The following is a 22,950-nucleotide window of genomic DNA, read 5'->3' as shown; positions in this document are numbered from 1 at the left end:
TGTATGAGTGAAGGGGGTCATGTATATATGAGTGCGGGGGGGGATCGTGTATGAGTGGGGGGCATCGTGTATGAGTGCGGGGATCGTGTATGAGTGGGGGGCATCGTGTATGAGTGGGGGGCATCGTGTATGAGTGCGCGGATCATGTATGAGTGCTGGGATCGTGTATGAGTGGGGGGATCCTGTATGAGTGCGGGGGCAGGGGGGTCGTGTATGAGTGCCTGTGAGTGCAGGGGATCGTGTATGAGTATGGGGATTGTGTATGAATGTGGGGATTATGTATGAGTGTGGAGATTATGTGTGAGTGTGAGGATCATGTATGAGTGTCTCCAGGACCGACAGAATATCCCCTGGTGGTTTAAGTCAAGTGGGGCCCAGAGAAACTCTGGACAGATAAGAGGATGATGCTCTTAGTTCCTCTTTTTACCCATAAAACAAGCGGTTCAATAGAACAATACATTGTTTGCAGGAACAATATGTTCTGAAATTATAAGCTCTGAAATTTATTCCTGAAAAGATCTTTAGGGCCCCAGAAAGGTTTAGGCTCCCATATGGTTCAGGGCATAAGCTCTTTGCCTGGAGGTGCCCTGTTCCAGCCCACTCCCAGGCAACCTGTGAGCTAGGCCTGGCCCTTTCCAATTTCCTTGCACCCCCTTGGAGCAGGTGCTGACCAGAACTGCTTGATCACCCTCCCCTGGCACAGGGAGTTCTGTGATCATCCACGCTCCATCAGCATTCTCTTTTGACAAGAAGCTTGTTTTGTATAATCTCCCACCAGAAATGATGGAGGTGGCCTGAGATGAAGATGAGCCTCAGTAAAATCTGTTATGTTTTACTTCTGGAAAGTGGGATTCAGCCTGGATTATGAAGTACATGAATTTGTGTTTTGCAGCTCAGTGGCTCTCAACCTTGGCTAGACAGTAGAATTATGTGAGGAACTTTAAAAATACCAAATACCATGGACTTGTTCCAGAATAATTAAAATCAGAATCGCTAAGGCTGGGCCCTGACAGCAACATTTCTTAAAAGCTGGTGAGTAGAATGTGCAAGGAGGGCTAAACCTTAAGGGAGAAGATGGCGAGATAGTGAAGGCGGCTCTAGTACTGCTACTGCTACTTGTAGTAGTGCAGCTAGTACTGCTAGTGAACAGTTACTAGGTGCCTATCATGTGCTGGTGTTGTTCTGATGGGATTACAGGCACCCACCACCAGGCTCAGCTAAGTTTTGTATTTTTAGTGGAGATGGGGTTTCGCCATGTTGGCCTGGCTGGTGTCGAACTCCTGACCTCAGGTGATCCACCCACTTCGGCCTCTCAAAGTGCTGGGATTATAGGCATGAGCCACTGCCCCCCACCAGATCTCTGACTTTTCACATCCATTGTCTTGTCATAGAAGACTTAGGTGGTCTTGAATGGCAAACATGCTTTGGTTCTGCCAGCTGAGACCTAGGTGTAATACGGTAAACAGTGATCTTCAGATTCTGAGTTATAAATCCTGGCCTCCTAATTCCTAGAATCAGACTTCACATGAGTTTCTTGAAATGCATCTTTGCTAAAAATAGTTTATAAAACTGTCAAAGTAGAGAGACCTTGATAACATACTGCCGTGCGGAGACTCTAGTAGTACATACAAAGTCCTCCAAGTGCACCAACTAACTCCTGTGTACTTGGATTTGACACCTTTGCACCTTTCCATGTGATGCCTCTTGTTACATTTATAACCTCCCTGGGAGGGCTCCATCATGAAGGGCTAGATGGGTAAGGTGAAATTTAGATTGTGTTATAATTTAGCTGGTTGCAAAGTCTGAGATCACTTGCCTTCTAGTCAGGTCATTTTAAAAACATATTAGGCCGGGCACAGTGGCTCACACCTATAATCCTAGCACTTTAGGAGGCCAGGGTGGGCGGATCATGAGGTCAGGAGATTGGGACCCTCCTGGCTAACATGGTGAAACCCCGTCTCTACTAAAAATACAAAAAGTTAGCTGGGCATGGTGGTGGGCGCCTGTAGTCCCAGCTACTGAGGAGGCTGAGGCAGGAGAATGGTGTGAACTGGGGAGGCGGAGCTTGCAGTGAGTGGAGAGCCTGCCACTGTATTCCAGTCTGGGCCACAGAGCCAGACTCCATCTCAAAAAACAAAAAAAAGAAAGAAAAATTAAACCATTAGTGTAGTGTAGATGGTTTTGGTGTATTCTTCTATCAGTGTATAGACTCATGTAACCACCACCATCTGCAAGGTATAGAACAGCAGCATGGAGTTCCCAGGGATGGAGTAGGGCGTCAAAGCCACCTTTTATCTCCTCCACTTACCTGAGAGGCCTGGTTAAGCTTAAGTTTCTCTAACAGGTTAAGCTCTATGGCCAGCCCTCACTAGTGATTTCTTGGCAGTTAGGTTACAAACTCAGAAAGTTTGGCTGATGATAAGAATAGGAATGTGTGAAGTTTTTCCCATTTGACAAGACACTGTAATTCGTGATCCTCAACGGAGGGACTTGAGCCATGAAAACAAGGCTGGAATCAAAACTCTAAAGGTATAGGTTACTTTCCAGAAAGAAATGAACTGATTTACCTATAGAGGCCTCGGAAAATAAGAATGTTCTGCCTGACAGAGTGCTGAGCCTGGGGTGTCCTGGGTGGGTGTACACAGGACATGTGGAGGAGGGTGTCAGGAGCATGTTTGTCCTCTGTCTTGGTCCAGACCCTTGCCAGCCCACTTCCGCCTTTTCTTCCCTTCCCTGAATTTAGATCTTGAGCTCCATGCTCAAAGGCCTGGAGGGTTTGGGGCTGCCCTTCCATCCCCACAACTTAACACCCACCCTAGACTCCTTGACAAGGCAAAGCAGCCAGAAGCTCCTTTGATGCCTGGGAGCCTCTCCAGGAAAGCTCATTTTGATAACAGCACTCATCCTTTGATCTCCACAGGGAGCGAGTTACCAACTTCATTTTTAAAAATTCTGACAGTTTTGTTGACTTTGCTCTCTGATGAAAGTGTAAAATCCTAGGATGAAAAGCTCTACCTAAATATCAACTAATAAAATAGTTATACGCTAGAAGAAGAGAAACTTGCTGTCTCCTGCTAAATAAATACCTTGTGTCTATGCAACTTTGCTTTTCCCCTTTCTATACCTCTCTTGTCAGGGCAAAGCATTTATAGACTCTGAGTTCTAAGAAACCGTGGGAGCACAGTAATCTGCTGGTGAGATAACTGAGATAACAGGGCCCACGGTCCAGGTGCCAACACTGAGGAGCCCCATTCCTTTCTGTGCACAGAAAGAAGCATTAAAGAGAGTTGTCTCATTTCTGGTTGGGCGCGGTGGCTCACGCCTGCAATCCTCGCACTTTGGGAGGCCGAGGCGGGTGGATCACCTGAGGTCAGGAGTTTGAGACCATCCTGGCCAACATGGTGAAACCCTATCACTACTAAAAATACAAAAATTAGCTGGGCGTGGTGGAGGGTGCCTGTAATCCTGGGTACTCGGGAGACTGAGGCAGGAGAATCGCTTGAACCTGGAAGGTGGAGGTTGCAGTGAGCCGAGATTGCGCTGTTACACTCCAGCCTGGGCAACAAGAGCAAAACTCCATCTCAAAAAGAAGAAAAAAAAAGAGAAGAGAGAGAGTTGTCTCATTTCTGTGATGTGACATCTGATTATGAAAGTCTTCTATACTGAAGGCATGGGGGAGGGGGGAGGAGGAAGGTAGAAGGATGGAAAGGAAAGAAAGAAGGAAGGGGAAAGATAAGAAAATGACTAATTATATTAGAATATTTTTGCATTTTATGGAGCTGGAGGTATCAACAGTAGTCAGCCTGTATGGGTTTGAATTCTGCTGTTTGTTTACTGGCGATGTGGGTAAGATGCTTAACTAATATCACCTTGAGGGGTGCTTGTGAGGATGAGATAAAATGATCTTTATAAAGTGCCTGCCAAGTAGTAAACACTCAATAAAGGTTGTTATACAATCCAGTGGCAAAAAATAGGATTTTCATTTCTTACTTGGTTTCTAGGTCCTTCTACAGAATAGGAGGTGCTCTGTAAATACTGACTGAATATGTAGATGAGAGAATGCCTAATGAGGAGGTGGAGAACTAGTGCAGCCCATATTGCCCACATCTCTTGTTACCATGCTTAGGAGCTGCTGTCATGCACATCAGCGCATCTCAATTTTGAGGTAATGCTTAACCCTACCAGGGAAAGAACTTAGTGTAGACCTAACTGTTAAGATAGCTACGAAGCCAGTGTCCTTAAAACCAAAAGTCATTGAATAGGAAAGAGATAGGATTGACCATTTGGCTCTGATACACTGTTCTCTTAGTTTCCATATTTCTCACATTTAGAACTAACAAAGAATTTAACTGTTGAGTCAAAGGATTGCCATAGGACTTAGACCAATACCATGTGGAAGGTAGTGAGAAGGATTGTCTAGAAGGAAGTGTGAGATGCAGTTAGACATCCAAGCTGAGGAGCTAAGGAGTTAGTAGGTACCCAAGCTTGGAGTTTGACGAAACAATCAGGCATATAAATTGTTCTTTTTAGGAGTTTTTAGGAACATCAGTTCTTATGGAAATGTTGAGTATTCTACACATCTATGTAGAAGCTTTACAGATTGGACTTCCTGTTTCCACTAAGGTTGAATAGACAATGACAGTAACAACAATCCCAATACTTAACTTTTACCAAGGGCTTACTTGGTGCTTGATCCTGACTTAGGTGCTCTGTATGCATTATTCTACTTAATCCCACACCATGTCTATGACCTGGATACCATCATTCTCTTCATTTACACAAAAAGAGATAGATACAGAGAGATTAAGAAAGTGACTCAGTATCATACAGATAGCTAAGTCAAGGCATTGAGTTATAAGGGGATAAATTATGAGGTGGACTTCTGCACAATGTGTGTCCTCTAAGATAGGTCTTTTCTCCAAAACTTCATGATTAGTACTTCTGTTCACTTGTTAAAAACATTGGGCCAGGCGCAGTGGCTCACGCCTATAATCCCAGCACTTTGGGAGGCCGAGGCGGGCAGATCACTTGAGGTCAGGAGTTCAAGACCAGCCTGGCCAACATAGAGAAACCCTGTCTCTACTAAAAATACAAAAAATTAGCTGGATGTGGTGGTGCATGCCTGTAATCCCAGCTACTCGGGAGGCAGAAGCAGGAGAATCACTTGAACCTGGGAGGGAGAGGTTGCAGTGAGCGGAGATCATGCCACTGCACTCCAGCCTGGGCAACAAAGTGAGACACCATCTCAAAAACAAACAAACAAAGAAAAATTGCAGGCCCTTTGGCTAAGGAGCAAACTGGGCTAATGTACTAGTAATAGTTCCTTCTTACAAGTCATTGCTAAGGTTTTGGTGTAAAGAGTTAGTTAATGTGGTATTTCATTCATTAAGTGAATACTAAGTACCTACTATTTTCTAGGCTCTGTTCTAGGAACTAAAGCAATGAACAGGTCACACAAGTCCCTGTTCTCATAAAGCTTGTACACTGGCTGAAAGAGACCATAAACAAGTAAATTAAGTGTGCTATTTTAGACAGGGTATTCAGAGTGAGCATCTATGAAGAAGTTCCATTTGAAAAGAGACTGAACAAAGAGGGTGGGGAAGAGCTTTTCTGGAAGAGGAAGAAGCCAGTTCAAAAGGCCCCTTGTTGACAAGAGGCTGGAGTGCTCTGAACCACAGAGAAGGCTGTGGTGGCTGGTGGTGCATGGAGGGGGAGGTGGGGCCTGGTTGTGCAGGGCCTTACAGACCATGGTAAGGAGCTGACTCGTGTGTGTAGAGAAATTGAGTTTAAGCAGAGGGCTACCATGATCTAGTAGATAAGGTTGAAAGATCTCCGTGGTTGCTATATGAGTAAGAGAGGAAATTAGTGATAGAGATACAGGGCGTCTCTTATATGGCCCAGAGGGGCTGGTGAGAAGTGGTCAGATTTGAGTTATATTTTGAAAGCCAAGCCAATAGGACTTGTCTTTGGGTTGGTATGTACAGCATGGGGGAAAAAGATGGATCAAGAATGACTCTTCGTCTTTGGCCTGAAAAATGGGACACTTTTGGAGGAAGGGATATATTGTATAACCCAATAAGGAAGACAGTGGAGGCAGAAATTTGGGGGATGGAATTGGAGCAAATAGGGTTCTGTTTTGAACAGGGGAAGTGTGAGATGCCTTTAGACATCCAAGCTGAGGTGCCAAGGAGTTAGTAGGTACCCGAGCCTGGAATTTGAGGTATGAATCAGGCATTTAAATCATTCTTTTTTAGGAGTCTTTAGGAACTTCAGTTCTTGTGGAAACTTATAGTATTTTAGAAATATTTAGTTGTCGAGGCTGTCTGTGATCCTTGAGATTGATTCCTGGAGAACATGCTGGTGTGTGCTGGCATTTCTCATGCTTCCCCTGGGGAAGACATATTCCCATGCTGAGCAGATGGGAGCTCCAGGCAGCCACACCAGCTGCACGGTGGTAGAATATTTCTAAATAGTTCTCCAGGCGCAGGCAGCTGTTTTTCTGAGTTCTTTGACACATATAACCTCTACTAACTCCGACATAGATCTTACATCCTATTCATGCATGTTCCCAGTGGAGTGTTCGGTACATTAATTAAGGTCCAACAAATTGTTCATCATGTTCACATTTAAAAGGGCCCTAAAATAGCCCAATCATGGGCATGCCAGGTATTTGTGTTTGAGTGTCTTATACACTAAAACTGGACCCTGATATTCCTTTACTATATACAAATGGCCATTGTGAACACCGAGTGCGCTATAAATCAGAAGATGACAAAGAAAAGGGGATGGATGATGACTCAGTATGGAAAAACCTATAAGCCAGAACCTGCTTATTTATTATGTTTGGTTTCGTTTCCCCAGTTCAACTGTCCCTGGCTTAAACTCTCTTTCCCCCTTTTTAGTACAGTTTCTTGAGTCATTTTTGCTCTCTGCTGTCAAAAGCACCTTTCATCCACTCAAAGTAAGACACTGATCTTATTCCCCAATCGTCTGCTGTTCTCTGGAGGTTTTCTTATGGTTCTGTGATTTTCTACATTTCATTCCATTAGGTCGTTTGGTCATTTTTGCTTTTCTGGTGAGATGATTTTCCCTAGACTCACAAGAGTTACCCCTCTTGGGTAGGTGCCTCCAATTATACTGATTGCATCATTGGCTCCCCAGGTGATCAAATGTCTCCAGATGGTAATGTTTACAGTGCCTGCCCCACACAGAAGCCTGAGATGGCAGGAAGGACTCTAGGTAGGCTTTTCAGATGGGTGGATGCCTGAACATGCTCTGGAAAAACCAGTCTTCTCTCCTCTCTGCAGTTTGCCAGCTATGTGACTGTGAGCAGGTTACTGAGTTTCTCCAGGCCTCTGTTCTTCCTCTGATAAAAGGGGATACTTCTAATCCATCTCTGGTATTTGCATTAAATAGATAAATACCTGTAAAGCACTTAGCAGAGTACCTGCTACTGAAAGGAAGTCAGTAAACTTTAATTCCCTTCCAAATCCCCGTGAGTCTTCTATTCATCAGGAAACAATAGCCGTGCTCTCTGCATACACACATGCCAGTAAATGGCTATTAGTGAAAACAAATCAAGCTCCAGAAGCAAGCTATCCTGAGGAGAGAAGAGAAACGGACAATTTTAAGACAAATTGGAGAAAGAGGGTATGGGGTTCAGGACCGGCAGCATCAGCATCTCTTGGGAACTGGTTAGAAATGCACGTTCTCAGACTGGGGCTGGGGAGTCTTGTTTTAACAAGCCCTGTGGGTAATTCTCATGTACAGTAACATTTGAGTATCAGTAGTCTAAGCTAAACTCAGCAGACAATGGGTGAGGCATAATGGTGCGTGTTACTGTGTGTGTTATGTATGTTTGTGTGCATACATACCCATGTGTGTAGAATGTTTGTAACAGCTGAAACTATTAATCAAACATGGTAATATCAGCAAAATCCAGTCAAACCAGTGATTAATTGCCCATTTTTCTTTGGTACTGTTGTCTGAGTAGAAATACTGTATAACTAGAATGCTTATGTTCAATAACTTTGCACTAAATTCATCTGGGGTTTAAAAAATGGATTCATCAACTTTTTTCTTTATTTTCTAGGAAATTCCACTTACTTGGATGACCATGGTCCACCTCCTAGTAAGGTAAGGTCTTTGCTTGTGATATAAGTCCCCTTTGTCTTTTGTCATACAGCCTCCAACAAGCAGGAACAGATCTCTCCTGGACATGAATCATTCACAAGAGGCAGTAGATGACAGATGTGAAACTGATGTTTAACTTCTAACAAGGAGGAAGCAGAAGAGCATGATGATAGCCCAGATGACAGGGAGAAGGAGCCATTGTTGAATCAGTGGCTGTAGCTGCCCAGGCATTGGAACCTGAGACTGACTTCAGACCTCTGGCAGCGTCTCCTGTTTGCACCTCATTTTCATTTGCCTTGGCATCGATGCTGGCCCACAGTGTGATAGCCACACCCGGCCTCCCCTTGCCTTTGGGATTTGGAGCTAGACTCACATCTGTCCTGTTCTCTCCAGCCTAACTGGGTTGGGATACTCCACTCGAGGCCCTGCCAATACCCCCTCAAGGCTGCACTGGCCTGGCCTGTGAGTCCACTTTTGTTTTTCCTGTAAGTAGTTTTGTCTGACTTAAGGGGCAGAATAATCCTTTAGTATAGTTTCCCTAACACTGTTTACTTTGAGCTCAATGAAAACGGAATGCTAATCTACTGAAAAATGAGCAAACTAGAACAAATTGATCATTGTATATAAGAAAATACATGCAATGCAATCAATTATCTTTTATTCTAACCGTATGTCCTTTGTACTTTTTTGACATCATTTTTTTTTCCTTCTAGGAAATGATGGGGATAGTTGATCAGTACTTGGGAAGGGGTTGTGCTTGGCAAAATAAGAAGTTGACAACCCTCTATCTGTCACTTCAAGAATGTTCTTTCTGGCGGGTGAAATCCTAAAGTGTATACACAGGCACTCTAGCTCTCCCTATACTTAGCTGTTTTCTTAGTCTTTGGCCACTTAAGGTGATGCCTACAAAATGCAGTTGTAAATACACAGTGAGAAGATAATGAACCACCAACTTTAGAGGCTTTGGGGAAATTTACTCCCGTATTAGTCCATTCCTGCATTGCTATAAAGAAACACCCGAGACTAGGTAATTTATAAAGGAAAGAGGTTTAATTGGCTCACAGTTCCACAGGCTGTACAGGAAACATGATACTGGCATCTGCTCAGCTTCTGGGGAGGCTTCACAAAACTTTCAATCATGGTGGAAGGCAGAGAGGAAGCAGGCACATCTTACATGGCCAGCGCAGGAACAAGAGAGATGGGGGGAGGTACCACACACTTTTAAACAACCAGATTTCACAGGAACTCACTGTCACCACAACAGCACCAAGGGGGATGGTGCTAAACCCTGAGAAACCACCCCCATGATCCAGTCTCCTCCCATGGGGCCCCTCCGACACTGGGGATTACAATTAGACATGAGATTTGGGTGGGGACACAGATCCAAACCAAATCAGCTCCAAAGTCTGTTTAGACCACCCCCAAATTCATGAGCATGAACTTTGGAAGAAGATATTTCTGGATTCAACACTGGCACTGCCATTTCTAGCTGTGTGACATTGGATGAATTACTTAGTATTTTGAGCCTCAGTTTCTGATATGCAGGGTGGAACTAAAAATACTGTCTACAGCACAGGAAGCCTAAAATGATTGGATGAGCTGATGTATGATGAGCACTTGACACTGACATGTGATAAACATTAAATCAAGGGTGGCTGCCGTTAACTGGACTGCAGGAACATTAAAATTATTGATGAGTGGTACAGCAGTATTTATCACAGTCATCGAATGGTTCTACCACTTGATCCACCACCTGTTTATTGAATGACTGTGATGCTGCAGGCAGTAGAAATACAAATACGAAACAAAGCAAGAACAACAACAACAAAAATAGCCTCTATTCTAGATGAGCAAAAGAATATAGAGGATTGTGTTCTCTCTGGGGATAAGGACAGTGTCTAACTCGTCTCAGTATCCTCACATTCTTGCATTAGCCTCAGTGCACAGAGGCACATCATGACTATTCATTAAATTTCACTGAATTAGACCATGGAATCCAGAACTGGAATCTGAATTAGGTCTTCTGGCTTCCATCCCAGGTTCTTTGACTAAGCCAGTATTCTCAAACTTTAGCTTGCATCGAAAGTACCTGGAGGCTTATTAAAACACAAATTGCTGGGCCCAGGCCCCAGAGTGTCTGATTCAGTGGGTCTGGGGTGGGAGCTGAGCATGTGCATTTCTCACAAGCTCCCACGTGATGCTGATGCTGTGAGTCTTGAGTTCACACTTGAGAGCCACTGTTCTAAAGGCCATGAATATAAAGAGAACTGTTTCCTTAGACATTTTCTGTGATGTTTTCACTGTTAATAGCCTAGAGAGGGTGATATGGCTATTATCTAGTTTATTTATTAATGTAATGATGACTCACCATCGTAAGTTTTCTTGTAGAGAAAACATTTTTAGGGGGGTCAATCACCTGCCTAGGAGGGACAGTAGAGGGGGAAAAGAAGAATGGTGCCAAAGGTCTGGTAGGTGTCCTCACTAGTGACTTCCTTTGTCTCCCAAGTAGGGAGGGGCCAGGTCAAGCTCTCCACAGCCCCCTGCCCTGTCATGATGTCAGGGAGTAGGATTAGGTGGCTCTGTCAATGGGACCCATCAGCTGTTTTCCTCAATTGTTTGTTGTTCCTGGCTTGATAAACTGGGATTTACCTGGTCTGAAGACCCAGACCCTCTTTTTATGAGCTTGCCTTTTTGACTTTTTTCCTTGGTGGCCAGCCTGAGTCAACACTTTGGTCTTCCTGCTGGTCTTGCTGTGGCTGGGTTGTCTGTCCTGCCTGCCTCTTTGCTGGGATAGTCAGTGCCTAGATTCAGTGTTTTCTGACTTCACTTCCTGTTCTCCCATAGGGTTTTCCCTAGCTGTGCCTCTTCCCCCTGGCTCTGCAGTCTGATCTTCAACTCCCCCGCATCTCCCCCACCCGCTAACTAAAGCTCCTTGTAATATGCAAAAATTATCAGGTTATAGCAGATTATTCAGGCCCCTTTAGAGTAAATCCAGTTTTATAAACTCTTTCCTAAGTTTGAAAATTGGGAGCATAATCTCTTTAAATCAGCAGAAGTTTACCTAATACAGAATCTTTCACTAGAATTGTATTTTCATTATCTGGGATTGGAGTAGCAAAAACACTCTTGATTTTCTAAGCAGTAGCCATAAGAAGAAGAATATAAAAATGGGTAAAAATAACACTGGTATGTGAACATCTTCTCATCCGTTCTTATGGCTGCTGGCAGGGTGGAAATGAATCTCAGAAGTGATGAGGTCAGGCTTCCGGATAAAGGTCCCTCAAGTGTCCCGTGGGGTGGGGCCTCAGTGGTTTAGGTTTGTAGACCACTGGCTTATCCAGGGACAGGGTGGCATGCAGACGATGAGGACTCACACATGCCTGGCCTCTGGAATGAACCCTTACCCTGGCAGGGAAAAGCAAGACTCAGTCCAGACCCATCTTTTTCATATTTGTTTAGCGCTCAAAAATAACTTTTTGATGCCAAGACTGAAAGAGTTGAGATCTAGATAAAATAAGATTTTTAAACCCTGAAAATATACTGAGGTTACAGGCGAGTTCTCATTTTATTAAAAGTTCAATTTCACAAGTTTCACATTCCACAAGTAATAGCCATTTAGGGAATGGGGTGTGCCACACAACACATACTGGGCCCAGGTCCTCATTCTCTCCAGTATTTTCGTAAGGAAAAAACAAAGGCCTCTGATTTTCACTTGTTTTTAAAATCCACTTGAACCTCACAGCTCACCTCGGATATTGAGCTAAGCCATTATGTAAAGGTCTATGTTAATATTTTCTTTCGGTTGCCACATTTTACTACTACTTTGTGTGTACACAGAATACAGTGGTTTAAAGTTAGAGCACTGACTAAGAATCACCATGGAGATTTCTAGCGAATGAAACAGAAAGATTATTTTAAGTACAAAAACAAAAGCATGATAGCTGTTTTTGTAAAATTGCATGCATATGTTTGTATGTGTGTCTACAGAGACAAGCCTGGAAAGGGTAGTGATGTTTTCTCCAAGTGGTGAGATTTTGGGAAGTTTTTACCCAGTTCCTTATACTTTTATGCATAATTCGAGTTCATTAAAGTAACACCTGCTCAATCTAAAAATCAGAAAAAGAAATTTTCTGGTGTGAGAGAAGATTAAAGTTGGGTTCAAAGGCTTCGGTGCCCTGGCCTCTGCGACATCATGTGCAGTGTCCACAGACCCGAGAAACTGACATTTCCCCTCCTTGGCTTCGTTTCCCCTGGGATGTGGGTACCTGGTGCAAGCAGTGGGCAGCAGTACCTGGTGCAAGCAGCGGTCAGCAGCAATGATAAGTTCTGTCAGCAACAATTAGGATGTGGATATCATTTCATATATGTTAACTTCCCAAACCCCATAGATAAGGAGAGCTGTTCTAACCACCTCAAAGATAATAAAATATCTGTTTTTTCCTGTGTGCCACGCACTATGCTAAGCACTTTGCATGCAAAATGTAATCTCTATAAATGATATAAGAGAGGAAGTAATTTTTTAATCCTTACTTACAGATAAGGGAGCTGGATTTTAGAGGGACAGGCTAACTTGCCAAAGCTCATACACTAAGTAAGCATTGGACTTGGGATTCCAGCCTAGGGCTGTGTGTGTAGCTCCAGCACCCGTGTTTTTAACCATTTCAAAATTACTAATTTAAGTAGAAGTACAATAATTTTCTACCTTATTTCTAAATTTTTGCACTTTTAAATAAGCGAGCTGGTACATTGATTAGTACAATACACAAATTTTAACCTTCAGTATACCAGAAAAAAATAGTCATCACCATTTACCATTTGGGTTCAAAGGACACTTAATTGTTTAAAATCAATGCCGTGAACTTTTTCACATCTACTTTATCCGTTTTCTTCCAGTAACCTTTGTATACTTACCTACCTTCAGCCCCTGACCATTTTCAAACTGTATATAAAGCAAATTTTGGTATACAAACTTGAAAAGGTGAAAGAATACCATCCCACATTCATTTAGCAACACAAGATGGTCCATGTTCTTTTCACAAAATATTATTTGAGGGAATCCTTCCTCTTGAACGACTGACTGTATGAGAACAGCATGTCTTTTTGTCCTTAGAAATGTATTGTTCATTCAGTATATTTAGAGAGTTTATGATGTCATCATCTGAAGAGTCGTAGTCTGAGGTTTCATTTCCATGATCACTTTCATCATCATCATTAGAGTCTTCAGGGCCGTTATGTGATGGCTTGCATTCATCTCTGATGCTTCTGTTGTTTGTGAAACCTCTCTTCCTGTCAGTTATCTTCTTTTGGTCATTATAGGCAAGAACGAAAAATTCGAAATTCTCCACTCTAGTCAATGAAATTAAAACAAACTACAAAGCTGTTGTCTCTAGTCTCCTTTTATATCCTCCAAAAAGATGATGTAATACTTTGGGTAACGCTATAAGAAAGATGGAGGATGATGCAATAGTGACAATCTATTTCACTAATGAATCATTCCCCTGGGCCCACACCGTTTAATATGGTAGCTATTAGCCTCAGGTAGCTATTTAAATCTAAATTAATTAAAATTTAAAAAATAAAAATTCAGTTTCTCCATTGCACTAGCCACATTTCAAATTCTCTGTAGCTATAGGCAGCTAGTGGTTACTGTATTGCACAAGAAAAATAGAACATTTTCATCATCAAGGAACATTCTACTGAACGGCAGTGTTCTAATCCATTCCATTGTTCTTATATTTTTCTATTACTTTAGTCTTTTTAAACCTTATTGGGAATAATTGATATATAACGGGTGGGTGATTGTTCCTGAAATGATGAAATAGCAAAATATTTCCAGATACAGGAATAATAAAATTACAAAGATCCCATAATGGATCTTAGATTTTCTTAAATGGTCTGCTGGACCCATATGGTAGTTGCAAGGTAGAATGAGTTTTATTCTCTTTCTTTTTTAAAAAAAGGTATATTTTCTCTTTTTCTTTGGAACATCTCTAAGAAAGAATAAAGTTATAAAATATTAATCCATACAAATAGCTAGAACTGCTTGAAATTTAGAAAACCTAAAAAAACTAAAAGTGGTTCCTGTGGATGCTGATAGTATATTGAGGGTTAAGCTATATACTGATATCTACACTTGTATACAAAAGCACTTTTATATATAAAATATTATTTTTGCATATAAAGTGTTATTATTCAAAATTCCGTTGTAAAATGGGTTCATTAGAAGAAGGCTTACAATTATGCTGATCCAGCAATCTCCAAATGAATGAGAAGTAGTAATGTGAACTGAGGTAATATTTGTATAGTGCTTTGCTGTGTCTGGCAATGAACTATTGCTCAAGAAAGTTGAGTCCTTCCAACCCACACCCCCAGAAGCTAATTTCCCTTTAGCATTAATTGTTTAATGCCTACTTAGTCTATGGGATCAGGACGACATTTAAAAAACTGAAGATGATCTCTGTCATCTAACAGCTTATAATCTGGTTGCATCATAAGGTTTGATAGAATCAAAGACTGAGAGCACGTGGTTCTGTGGTTGATAGATTCTTAAGTCTAAATGACGGGCATTCATCCAAGTGTTTACTGTGCATCAAATTTGTCTTGGCCTCTGTGCTGGGTGCTGAGACTAACAGACCACAGAATGCACAGTCTCTGCCCTCCAGGAGTTTAGTCCAGTCAAAGGACAGGCTGGCAAACAGATTCATACAGTAAGTATGCTAAGTGGGCTGCTGGATGCTGTAATGTGCTGGATGCACATTCAACACCAGAAGAATGCAGGAAGCTCAACTTGACCTTTTTTCCAGGTGCAAGTCCTGAAGGTTGAGTAGGAGGAACTAACTAGGTCAGATAATCTGGGATGGGGACAGGCATGGTGGCTCATGCCTCTAATCCCAGCACATTTGGAGGCTGAGGTGGGACAATTGGTTGAGCCCAGAGAGTTGGAGGTTACAGTGAGCTATGATTGCATCACACACTCCAGCCTGGGTGACAGAGTAAGACTCTGTCTCTTAAAAAAAAAAAAGTCTAGAATGGAAAGGATGAGAAGCGATGGGCCTCACTGCTGGAGTTCTAAGAGTGGTAGGTGGGAAATTGAGATATTAACTGCTTTGAGGAGTTTGCCTTTAACAGGAAAGAGAGAAAAGATGATAGCCTAGGCAGTGGAGACCATGTCTGCATAATTGTGGAGTAGGAAAGGAGTGGTCAGTCACAAATCCAGTTTTGAATAGTGTCGTGGATTAAATTGTGTTTTCCCAAAAGATACGTTGAATCCTAACCCCAGAATCTGTGAGTGGGATCCTGTTTGTAGTCAGGCTCTTTGCAGATGAAGATGAGGTCATGCTGGGGTAGGATGGACCCTAAAGACAATGATCGATGTCTGTATAAGAAGAGAGAAATTTGGACACAGAGATAGAGACCCACAGGAGAATGCCGTAGGGACAATGGAGGCAAATTGGGATTATGCTGTTATGCTGCCACAGACCAAGGTACACCAAGGATGGCTGGCAGCCACCAACCAGGAGAGAAGCATGGAGCAGCTTCCTCCTCCAAACCCCCAAGCAGGAGCCAGCCCTATAGACACCTTGATTGCAGATTTCTGACCTCCTGAACTGTGACAGTAAATTTCTGTTGTTTTAAGCCACCAAGTTTGTGGTACTTGGTTACAGCAGCACCAGGTAGCAATACAAATGGATTGAGTTTAATATATTCAGTTATTATGCCTTTTAGGCATTATTTGGTTTGATTTAAGAAACATTGAAACCATTTTTAGAAGCTTATCATTAGGATAATTTCAGTGCTTTATTTATTTATTTAGAGACGGGGTCTCACTCTATTGCCAGGCTGGAGTGTGGTGGCGCGATCTTGGCTCACTGCAACCTCCACCTCCCTGATTCAAGCAATTCTCCTGCCTCAAGCAATTCTACAATTCAGCTTCCCGAGTTCCTGGGACTACGGGTGCATGCCATCACGCCCAGCTAATTTTTGTATTTTTAGTAGAGACGGGGTTTCACCATTTTGGCCAGGATGGTCTCGATCTCTTGATCTCGTGATCCACCTGCCTCGGCCTCTCAAAGTGCTGGGATTACAAGCATGAGCCACCGCGCCCGGTGTTTCAGTGCATTTTTAAGTTTTTTTCCAACCTTCCATACAACTCAGGTTTTTCCCCCAACCTTCTTTCTTCATTTTTCCTCATTATTCTAATGTTTTTAGCTGTTATTACCCGCAACATTCTCTCCAATTCCTTCTATTTAAAATTCATTTCGGCTGTTCAAATTGTGTTATCTTGTATACAAAAAACATATTGTATTACATCATATTTTTCTCTGAAAAGGATCTCAGTGACAATTCATTTAAGACAAAGTTACTGAAGAGAGAGGTCCTGTTGCCACCCAACAGAGGGACATGAGAGCAACAAAGAAAAACAGTGAGGAAGTCTGCTGTCTTCCAAACAATGTGTCCCTATTTCTACAGGAGACTTCTCAGCCTGACGGTTAACAACATGATATGGTTTGGCTGTGTCCCCACCCAAATCTCATCTTGAATTGTAGCTCCCATAATTCCCAAGTGTTGTGGGAGGGAGCTGGTGGGAGATAATCATGGGCGTGGTTTTCTCCATACTGTTCTTGTGGTAGTGAATACTCTCACAAGATCTGGTGGTTTTATAAGGGGAAACCCCTTTCACTTGCTTCTCACTCTCTTCTCTGGTCTGCCGCCATGTGAGATGTGCCTTTCACCTTCAGCCATGATTGTGAGGCCTCCTTAGCCATGTGGAACTGAGTCCATCAAACCTCTTTCTTTTGTAAATTGCCCAGTCTTGAGTATGTCTTTATCAGCAGTGTGAAAATGGACTAATACACAAAACTACCACAAGTTCCTAAGAAAGATTACATTTTTGTTCCCCCCCCCCCGCCTTTTAATAACTTCTTTAGATTTGGAGACACATTAGCAGAAAGAGGTTCCATGTTCTATAGTAAGAAAACCATGATGTCCATTCCTTGCTTTGAGCTTAAAGATGAAAACCCAAATATATTATAATCATAGTAGGTAAATTACTTACAGAAGGTATTGGGAGTACAATGACCTTCAATTGGCTTGGTTAAGCATTGGTGACCTTGGAGAAGATTTCTGGATCCAAAAGTTCCCATTTCCCAGAGGGCAGGATTGTTGGATTTTGTTTGTGCACACAGTCTCCTGTGGTCAGCATCACTTTTACTTGCAAGAGTAGATTTCAGAGAAAAATGGATTTCTTGTTTCTATCTCCCAAAACCTCAAAGCCTGTTCGTTAGGATATAGACATGCCCATCCACCTGGTTTTCCTCTTCTCTGTGAGGACCTGCAAGAAGCAAATAAATCTCTGGCACAAAATTGCATTGTGTGCGGGGCCGCCCTGCCTAGCATGCTTCCATGTGGCCACAGCTCCGGAAGCCATTGCTGCTGCTAAGAGGGTGCCCCTGGTTCCATGCTCCTTTTCATTTTTCTGTAAAGAACATCCGATGTAGTAAAAACTCACATGTCTGATTTTCTTTGAAGAACAAAGAACTGGCATTCTCAAGAAGTTCATAATACTTTCTTATTTTTGTTTAAGGCTGAAATGATGAAGCCTCCTTATTTTTGACTTTTCAATTATTTTTAATTATGAACTATTCCAAACACAAAAAATGAGTGAGACTAATAAAATATATATCCAATATTTCCAAAGCACTCACCCACCCCTTAGGCTGAAAATGTGACTCTGTTAATTTGCTGCATGCTTCCTTCTGACTTTTCTGATCATTCTTGGCGCCTGGGAGGAGGCTGAGAAGCATCAGTTTTAGAATCAGATCTCGGTTCAAATCCTAGCTACGTCACTGGTTACCCTAGGTACTCTAAAATAAGTACTTCACCTCTTTGAGCTTCAATTTTCTGTTTCTGAAAGAGAAGAGTAATGCCCACCTCTTAGGATTGTGAGGCTGAAATGAGATCACTGGAATGCACTTAGCATGATACCTGACACATGGTAAGCACCCAGCAATGGGTCCTTGGTTCTATAGCTGTTTCCTTGATGTAGATTCTGGTAACTCCATTTGCTATAACTTAGAGCAAGCCTAGTTCCCAATCCTCCACCCCACTCCACACCCTATTTTCATTGGATTTTTACTTTTTTATTTTTTTTAATTAAAAAAAATTTTTTTGAGACTGAGTCTCACACTGTCATCCAGGCTGGGAGTACAGTGGTATGATCTCGGCTCACTGCAACCTCCACCTCCTGGGTTCAGGCAATTCTTGTGCCTCAGCCTCGTGAGTAGCTGGGATTACAGGCGTGCACTATCACGCCCAGCTAATTTTTGTATTTTTAGTAGAGATGAGGTTTCACCATGTTGGCCAGGCTGGTCCTGAACTCCTGACCTCAAGTGACCTGTCCATCTTAGCCTCCCAAAGTGCTGGGATTACAGGTGTGAGCCAACAGGCCCAGTCTTATCTTTTTATTTTTAATTTTTTTTAGAGACATAGTCTTGCCTTGTCGCACAGGCTGGTGCAGTGGCACAATCATAGCTCACTGTAGCCTTGACCTCCTAGGCTCAAGCTATCCTCCTGCCTCAGTCTCCCAAGTAGCTAGGATTACAGGTATGTGCCACCATGCCCAGCTAACTTTTTTTTTTTTTTTTTTTGGAGAGACGAGGGTGTCACTCTGTTGCCCAGGCTGGCCTTGAACCCCTGGCTTCAAGTGATCCTTCTGCCTCGGCCTCCCAAAGTGTTGGGATTATAGGCATGAGTCACTGCAACTGGCTTCTTTGGATTTTTAAAAGCAATTACATGCCAATTGGCATACCAGATATGAATCTCTTACCTTATAAGAACATTGCGGGCTTGTAGTTATCCCCGCTTTGATGCCTTTGGGTTAATTCAGGACACTAAGCAAGGCCTTTCACAATCCCTTGCCATTTTGTTTTTTCTTAAGAATATACTGTTCTCTGCATTCAAACCTGACTTTACCCAAAGTCCTTTTAAAAAAAAATCCTGCAAAAGTACAAAAGTGAAGCTGCTTTTGATTTTATGGAAGAATCAATTGCACTGGGTAATAGATTTGTGTTTAATGATTCATGATAAATATATCAGGTTTAGAGAAAGAGAGACCTAGCAAGACAGAACGAGGCTGGGAGTCAGGAATCAGTTTCACTCTGATGAACATGACCTTGAAAGAGTCCCTTCCACCCTCTCATTTTTTTGATTGTTGCAAGTGATAGGAAAATTAATGATGTGAATAATTTTATTTTTAAATAATTATAAGAGCTTCTGAGAGCACTGTATGCTATAAAGAACTTTATGCTTTGGTATTCTGTTGGAGATGGGTAATTAATAGCTTAGAAGGTAAAAGAATCTGCAAAAGGAAAACAAATCAACCTTACATAATAGGGTTATTGTTTTTTAATCCCAAAGTCGCCCGTATTCTCACTTCACTCTTACTTCATGCACATCACATTTCTTAAACCATTTATGTGGAAGTGTTTGGCCAAGCTGGCTGCTTTCCGAGATTTCAACTTTCACTGGGGATCCATGTCCAAGTGCAGACAGAGTCGTTCTAAATATATCAGTTTTATGAGCATGTAATGTGTCTACTCTTGCCCAAGAAGAACATAATGAATTCATTTCTTCCTCCACAAATGTTTAGTGCTATTAAGCACATCTTTCATTTTTTTATTAAAAAATTCTGTGAAGCCACAGGTTTAAAAATATGTAGTTTATGTAATTGTTCTTTTAGTATCTTCCCCACCCCAATCCCCAGGGGCCAGTTATTATTGATAAGATGTTCACCAAGCCTTATCCAAACCAGCATCAGTCACAATCATGGGCTTAACTTGTTGTTGGAGCTGGGCTGTCTATAACAAAAATGAAGGACTTTAAATGAAGCATGAAATTTTAAAATTGCACATTGTTGTTGGAAAGCATATTTAATCAAGAAATTGCTTTAGCAAATTAAGAAAACCGATGCCACTATTCCTTGGCAGAGTGGCAGTTGCCTCAGGACTTTCAAAGTTGTAGTAACATAATCATCTTAGCAGCTCCCAATACAGCTACCTAATTCTTTTCTTGTTTATTTTTTATTTGATTGTATGATCATTTCTTTGTTTTAAAAATTATGCATGCTCCTATTGTGTTTTAATTTGGAAAGTACAGAAAATTGTAGACTAACAGGAAAAAATAGTTACCCACAATGCCACCATGCAAGGGCAACTAAAATGAACCACTTTCAGAAGCCCGTCTAGTCTTTATAGTATATTAATAATATTCAAGCCTCCTGTCACATTTGTTGCAAATATGTCATCAGTCCTTGTATGTTTAATCAAAGTTGTGCATGCACATAACACAAGAGTTTACAGAACCAAAGCCCTCGTTGAGAAACAGGGGCCCCCGATGGCGTCCTGCACATCACTTTCTGCTCTTTTATCTGGTTCTTTAGTATTAACTTCATATCCCTGGTTAACCTGTTATGTTGCTGCTTCTGGATTTCATTCAGCTTTATGCATTGTCTGTGCAAGAGAAGGATTTAGCTCTTTCACTGCAGCTGGCCCACCCACCACCCCCAGCACCCTTCTATGTCATCCATCCTTCTTGCCTAGGTGTATGTTATTGGGGCTAAATCAATGCCCAGTGATTTTATTGTTGCGACTAGGTAGACAGGAACGACAGCTGAGCCATTATGATGATGTCTCCTTTCCTGCTTATCTTTTCATTTCCTTTATAACAAATAATTGTCTTGTTTTGTAAATTTATTTACATACTTTTCTATGATCCCCAATTTATCCTTGAACTCTTCTCGAGTTGTGTAAATCTCCCTGGAGCCTTCACACACATTAGGTGTTGTATCAGTGTGGAGTTGATGAAGTCTGTCTCTCCTGGGGTCTTGCCTGCTCCCATCAGGACAGGTTGCTTGCTCAGCCTCATGCTCAGGTGTGTCTTAGGATCTCCTTTCACTCTCTTCTGTATCAATATGGTTTGGCCATGTCCCCACCTAGATCTCGTCTTGAATTGTAGCTCCAACAATCCCCACATGTTGTGGGAGGGACCCGGTGGGAGGTAATTGAATCATGAGGGTAGGTCTTTCCCTTGCTATTCTCGTGAGAGTAAGTCTCACAAGATCTGATGATTTTATAAAAGGGAGTTTCCCTGCAAAAGCTCTCTTCTCTTGTCTGCTGCCATGTGAGACGTGCCTTTCACCTTCTGCCATGATTGTGAGGCCTCCTAGCCATGTGGAACTGTGAGTCCATTAAACCTCTTTCTTTTGTAAATTGCCCAGTTCGGGGTATGTCTTTATCAGCAGCATGAAAATGAACTAATATATGTATTCACTCCGATTTCCTGCATTACCATATTGTATTTTTTCCCTTTTGCTGCTGTAACAACTACAGCAAGCTTAGTAGCTTAAAGCAACACACATTTATTTTCTTACAATTCTGGAGGTCAGAAGTCTGAAATGGGTCTCACTGGGCTCAAACTGAAGAGTCAGCAGAGATGTGTTCCTTCTGGAATTTCTAGGGGCAAATCCATTTCCTTGACTTTTCCAGCTTCTAGAGGCCACCAGCATTTCTTGACTTGTGTCTCCTTTATCTTCAAGGCCAGTATTGTTGCATCCTCAGATCTCAGACTCGCCTTCTCCTCTCTCCTTCCTTAATTTATCAGGACCCTTGTGATTACATTGGACTCCCGTGGGTAATCCAGGATCCTCTCCTCAGCTCAGGATTCTTAAGTTATCACATCTGCAAAGTACTTTTTGCCATGTAGGGTAACATATTCAAGGTAGCTGGAGATGAGGACATGGGCATCTTTGGGGGACCATCATTCTGCCTTCTTTCCTCAGCCTCCAGTAACTTCTCAAGAAAAGGTGCATGGGACAGAAGTCATCTGAAATACTGCATTTCTGAAAATATCTTTATTTTACCCTTGATTGATAGTTTGACGTGATATAGAATTCCAGATTGGAAATCTATATTAATCAAGATAGGTTACGGTGATGCAATTATAATAAATTCCAAAATCTCAGTGGCTTTGCACATTCGAGTTTATTTCTTGCTTATATAAGAAATCGCTTATATAGCTCAAGGATCCAGGCTGTTTCCATCTTGTGGCATTGCCCTCTCGACACAGGACCTCCAATGTTACTGTGGCACAGAGCAGAAAGGAACTAGAGGGGCACGTAGGAAGACTTTTCATCCCTTCAGCCCGGAAGTGACACGTGTCACTTCTTTTTTTTTTTTTGGAGACAGAGTTTTGCTCTTGTTGCCCAGACTGGAGTGCAATGGCGTGATCTCAGCTCCCTGCAACCTCCGTCTCTCTCAGAGGGTTCAAATGATTCTCCTGCCCTCAGCCTCCTGAGTAGCTGGGATTACAGGCACCTGCCACCACGCCTGGCTAATTTTTGTATTTTTAATAGAGATGGGGTTTCGCCACGTTGGCCGGGCTGGTCTCAAACTTCTGAGCTCAAGTGATCCGCCCGCCTCGGCATCTCAAAGTGTTGGGATTACTGGCGTGAGCCACTGCGCCCGGCCGACTCGTGTCACTTCTGTGAGCAGTCCATTAGCCAGAACTGGTCGCAAGGCCCCACTCAACTGACAGGCGGCTGCAAGATGGAGCATATGAGTACTCTGAGCGTTGAATATCTCTGCCACAAAATCATGTCCCCTCTGAATATGAAGGTTTTTGCCAGTTTTATTCTAGCTTCCAGTATTTCTGTTGAGAAAACGAATTCCTGATCTTTTATATGAACATCTGATCTGTCTCTATGGAAGCTTCTTATTCTTCATGTTCTAAAATTGTAGAATTCTGTGTCTGGTGTGTATAAGT

At 42.3% G+C, this 22,950-nt stretch overlaps 1 protein-coding gene across 1 annotated transcript in view; it reads left to right on the top strand.

The window, feature by feature from the left end:
• Window positions 1-22,950, top strand: part of UST (uronyl 2-sulfotransferase) — a 316,689-nt gene that overhangs the window by 119,803 nt on the left and 173,936 nt on the right. Inside the window, exon 2 of the mRNA XM_025384091.1 lies at window positions 8,093-8,136. Coding sequence (XP_025239876.1) covers window positions 8,093-8,136 — 44 coding nt within the window. The remainder of the gene's footprint in view (window positions 1-8,092; window positions 8,137-22,950) is intronic.

Source organism: Theropithecus gelada, chromosome 4, assembly GCF_003255815.1.
Source record: "Theropithecus gelada isolate Dixy chromosome 4, Tgel_1.0, whole genome shotgun sequence".
Classification (NCBI taxonomy): Eukaryota; Metazoa; Chordata; class Mammalia; order Primates; family Cercopithecidae; genus Theropithecus; species Theropithecus gelada.
This window is presented reverse-complemented; position numbering and strand designations above follow the sequence as displayed.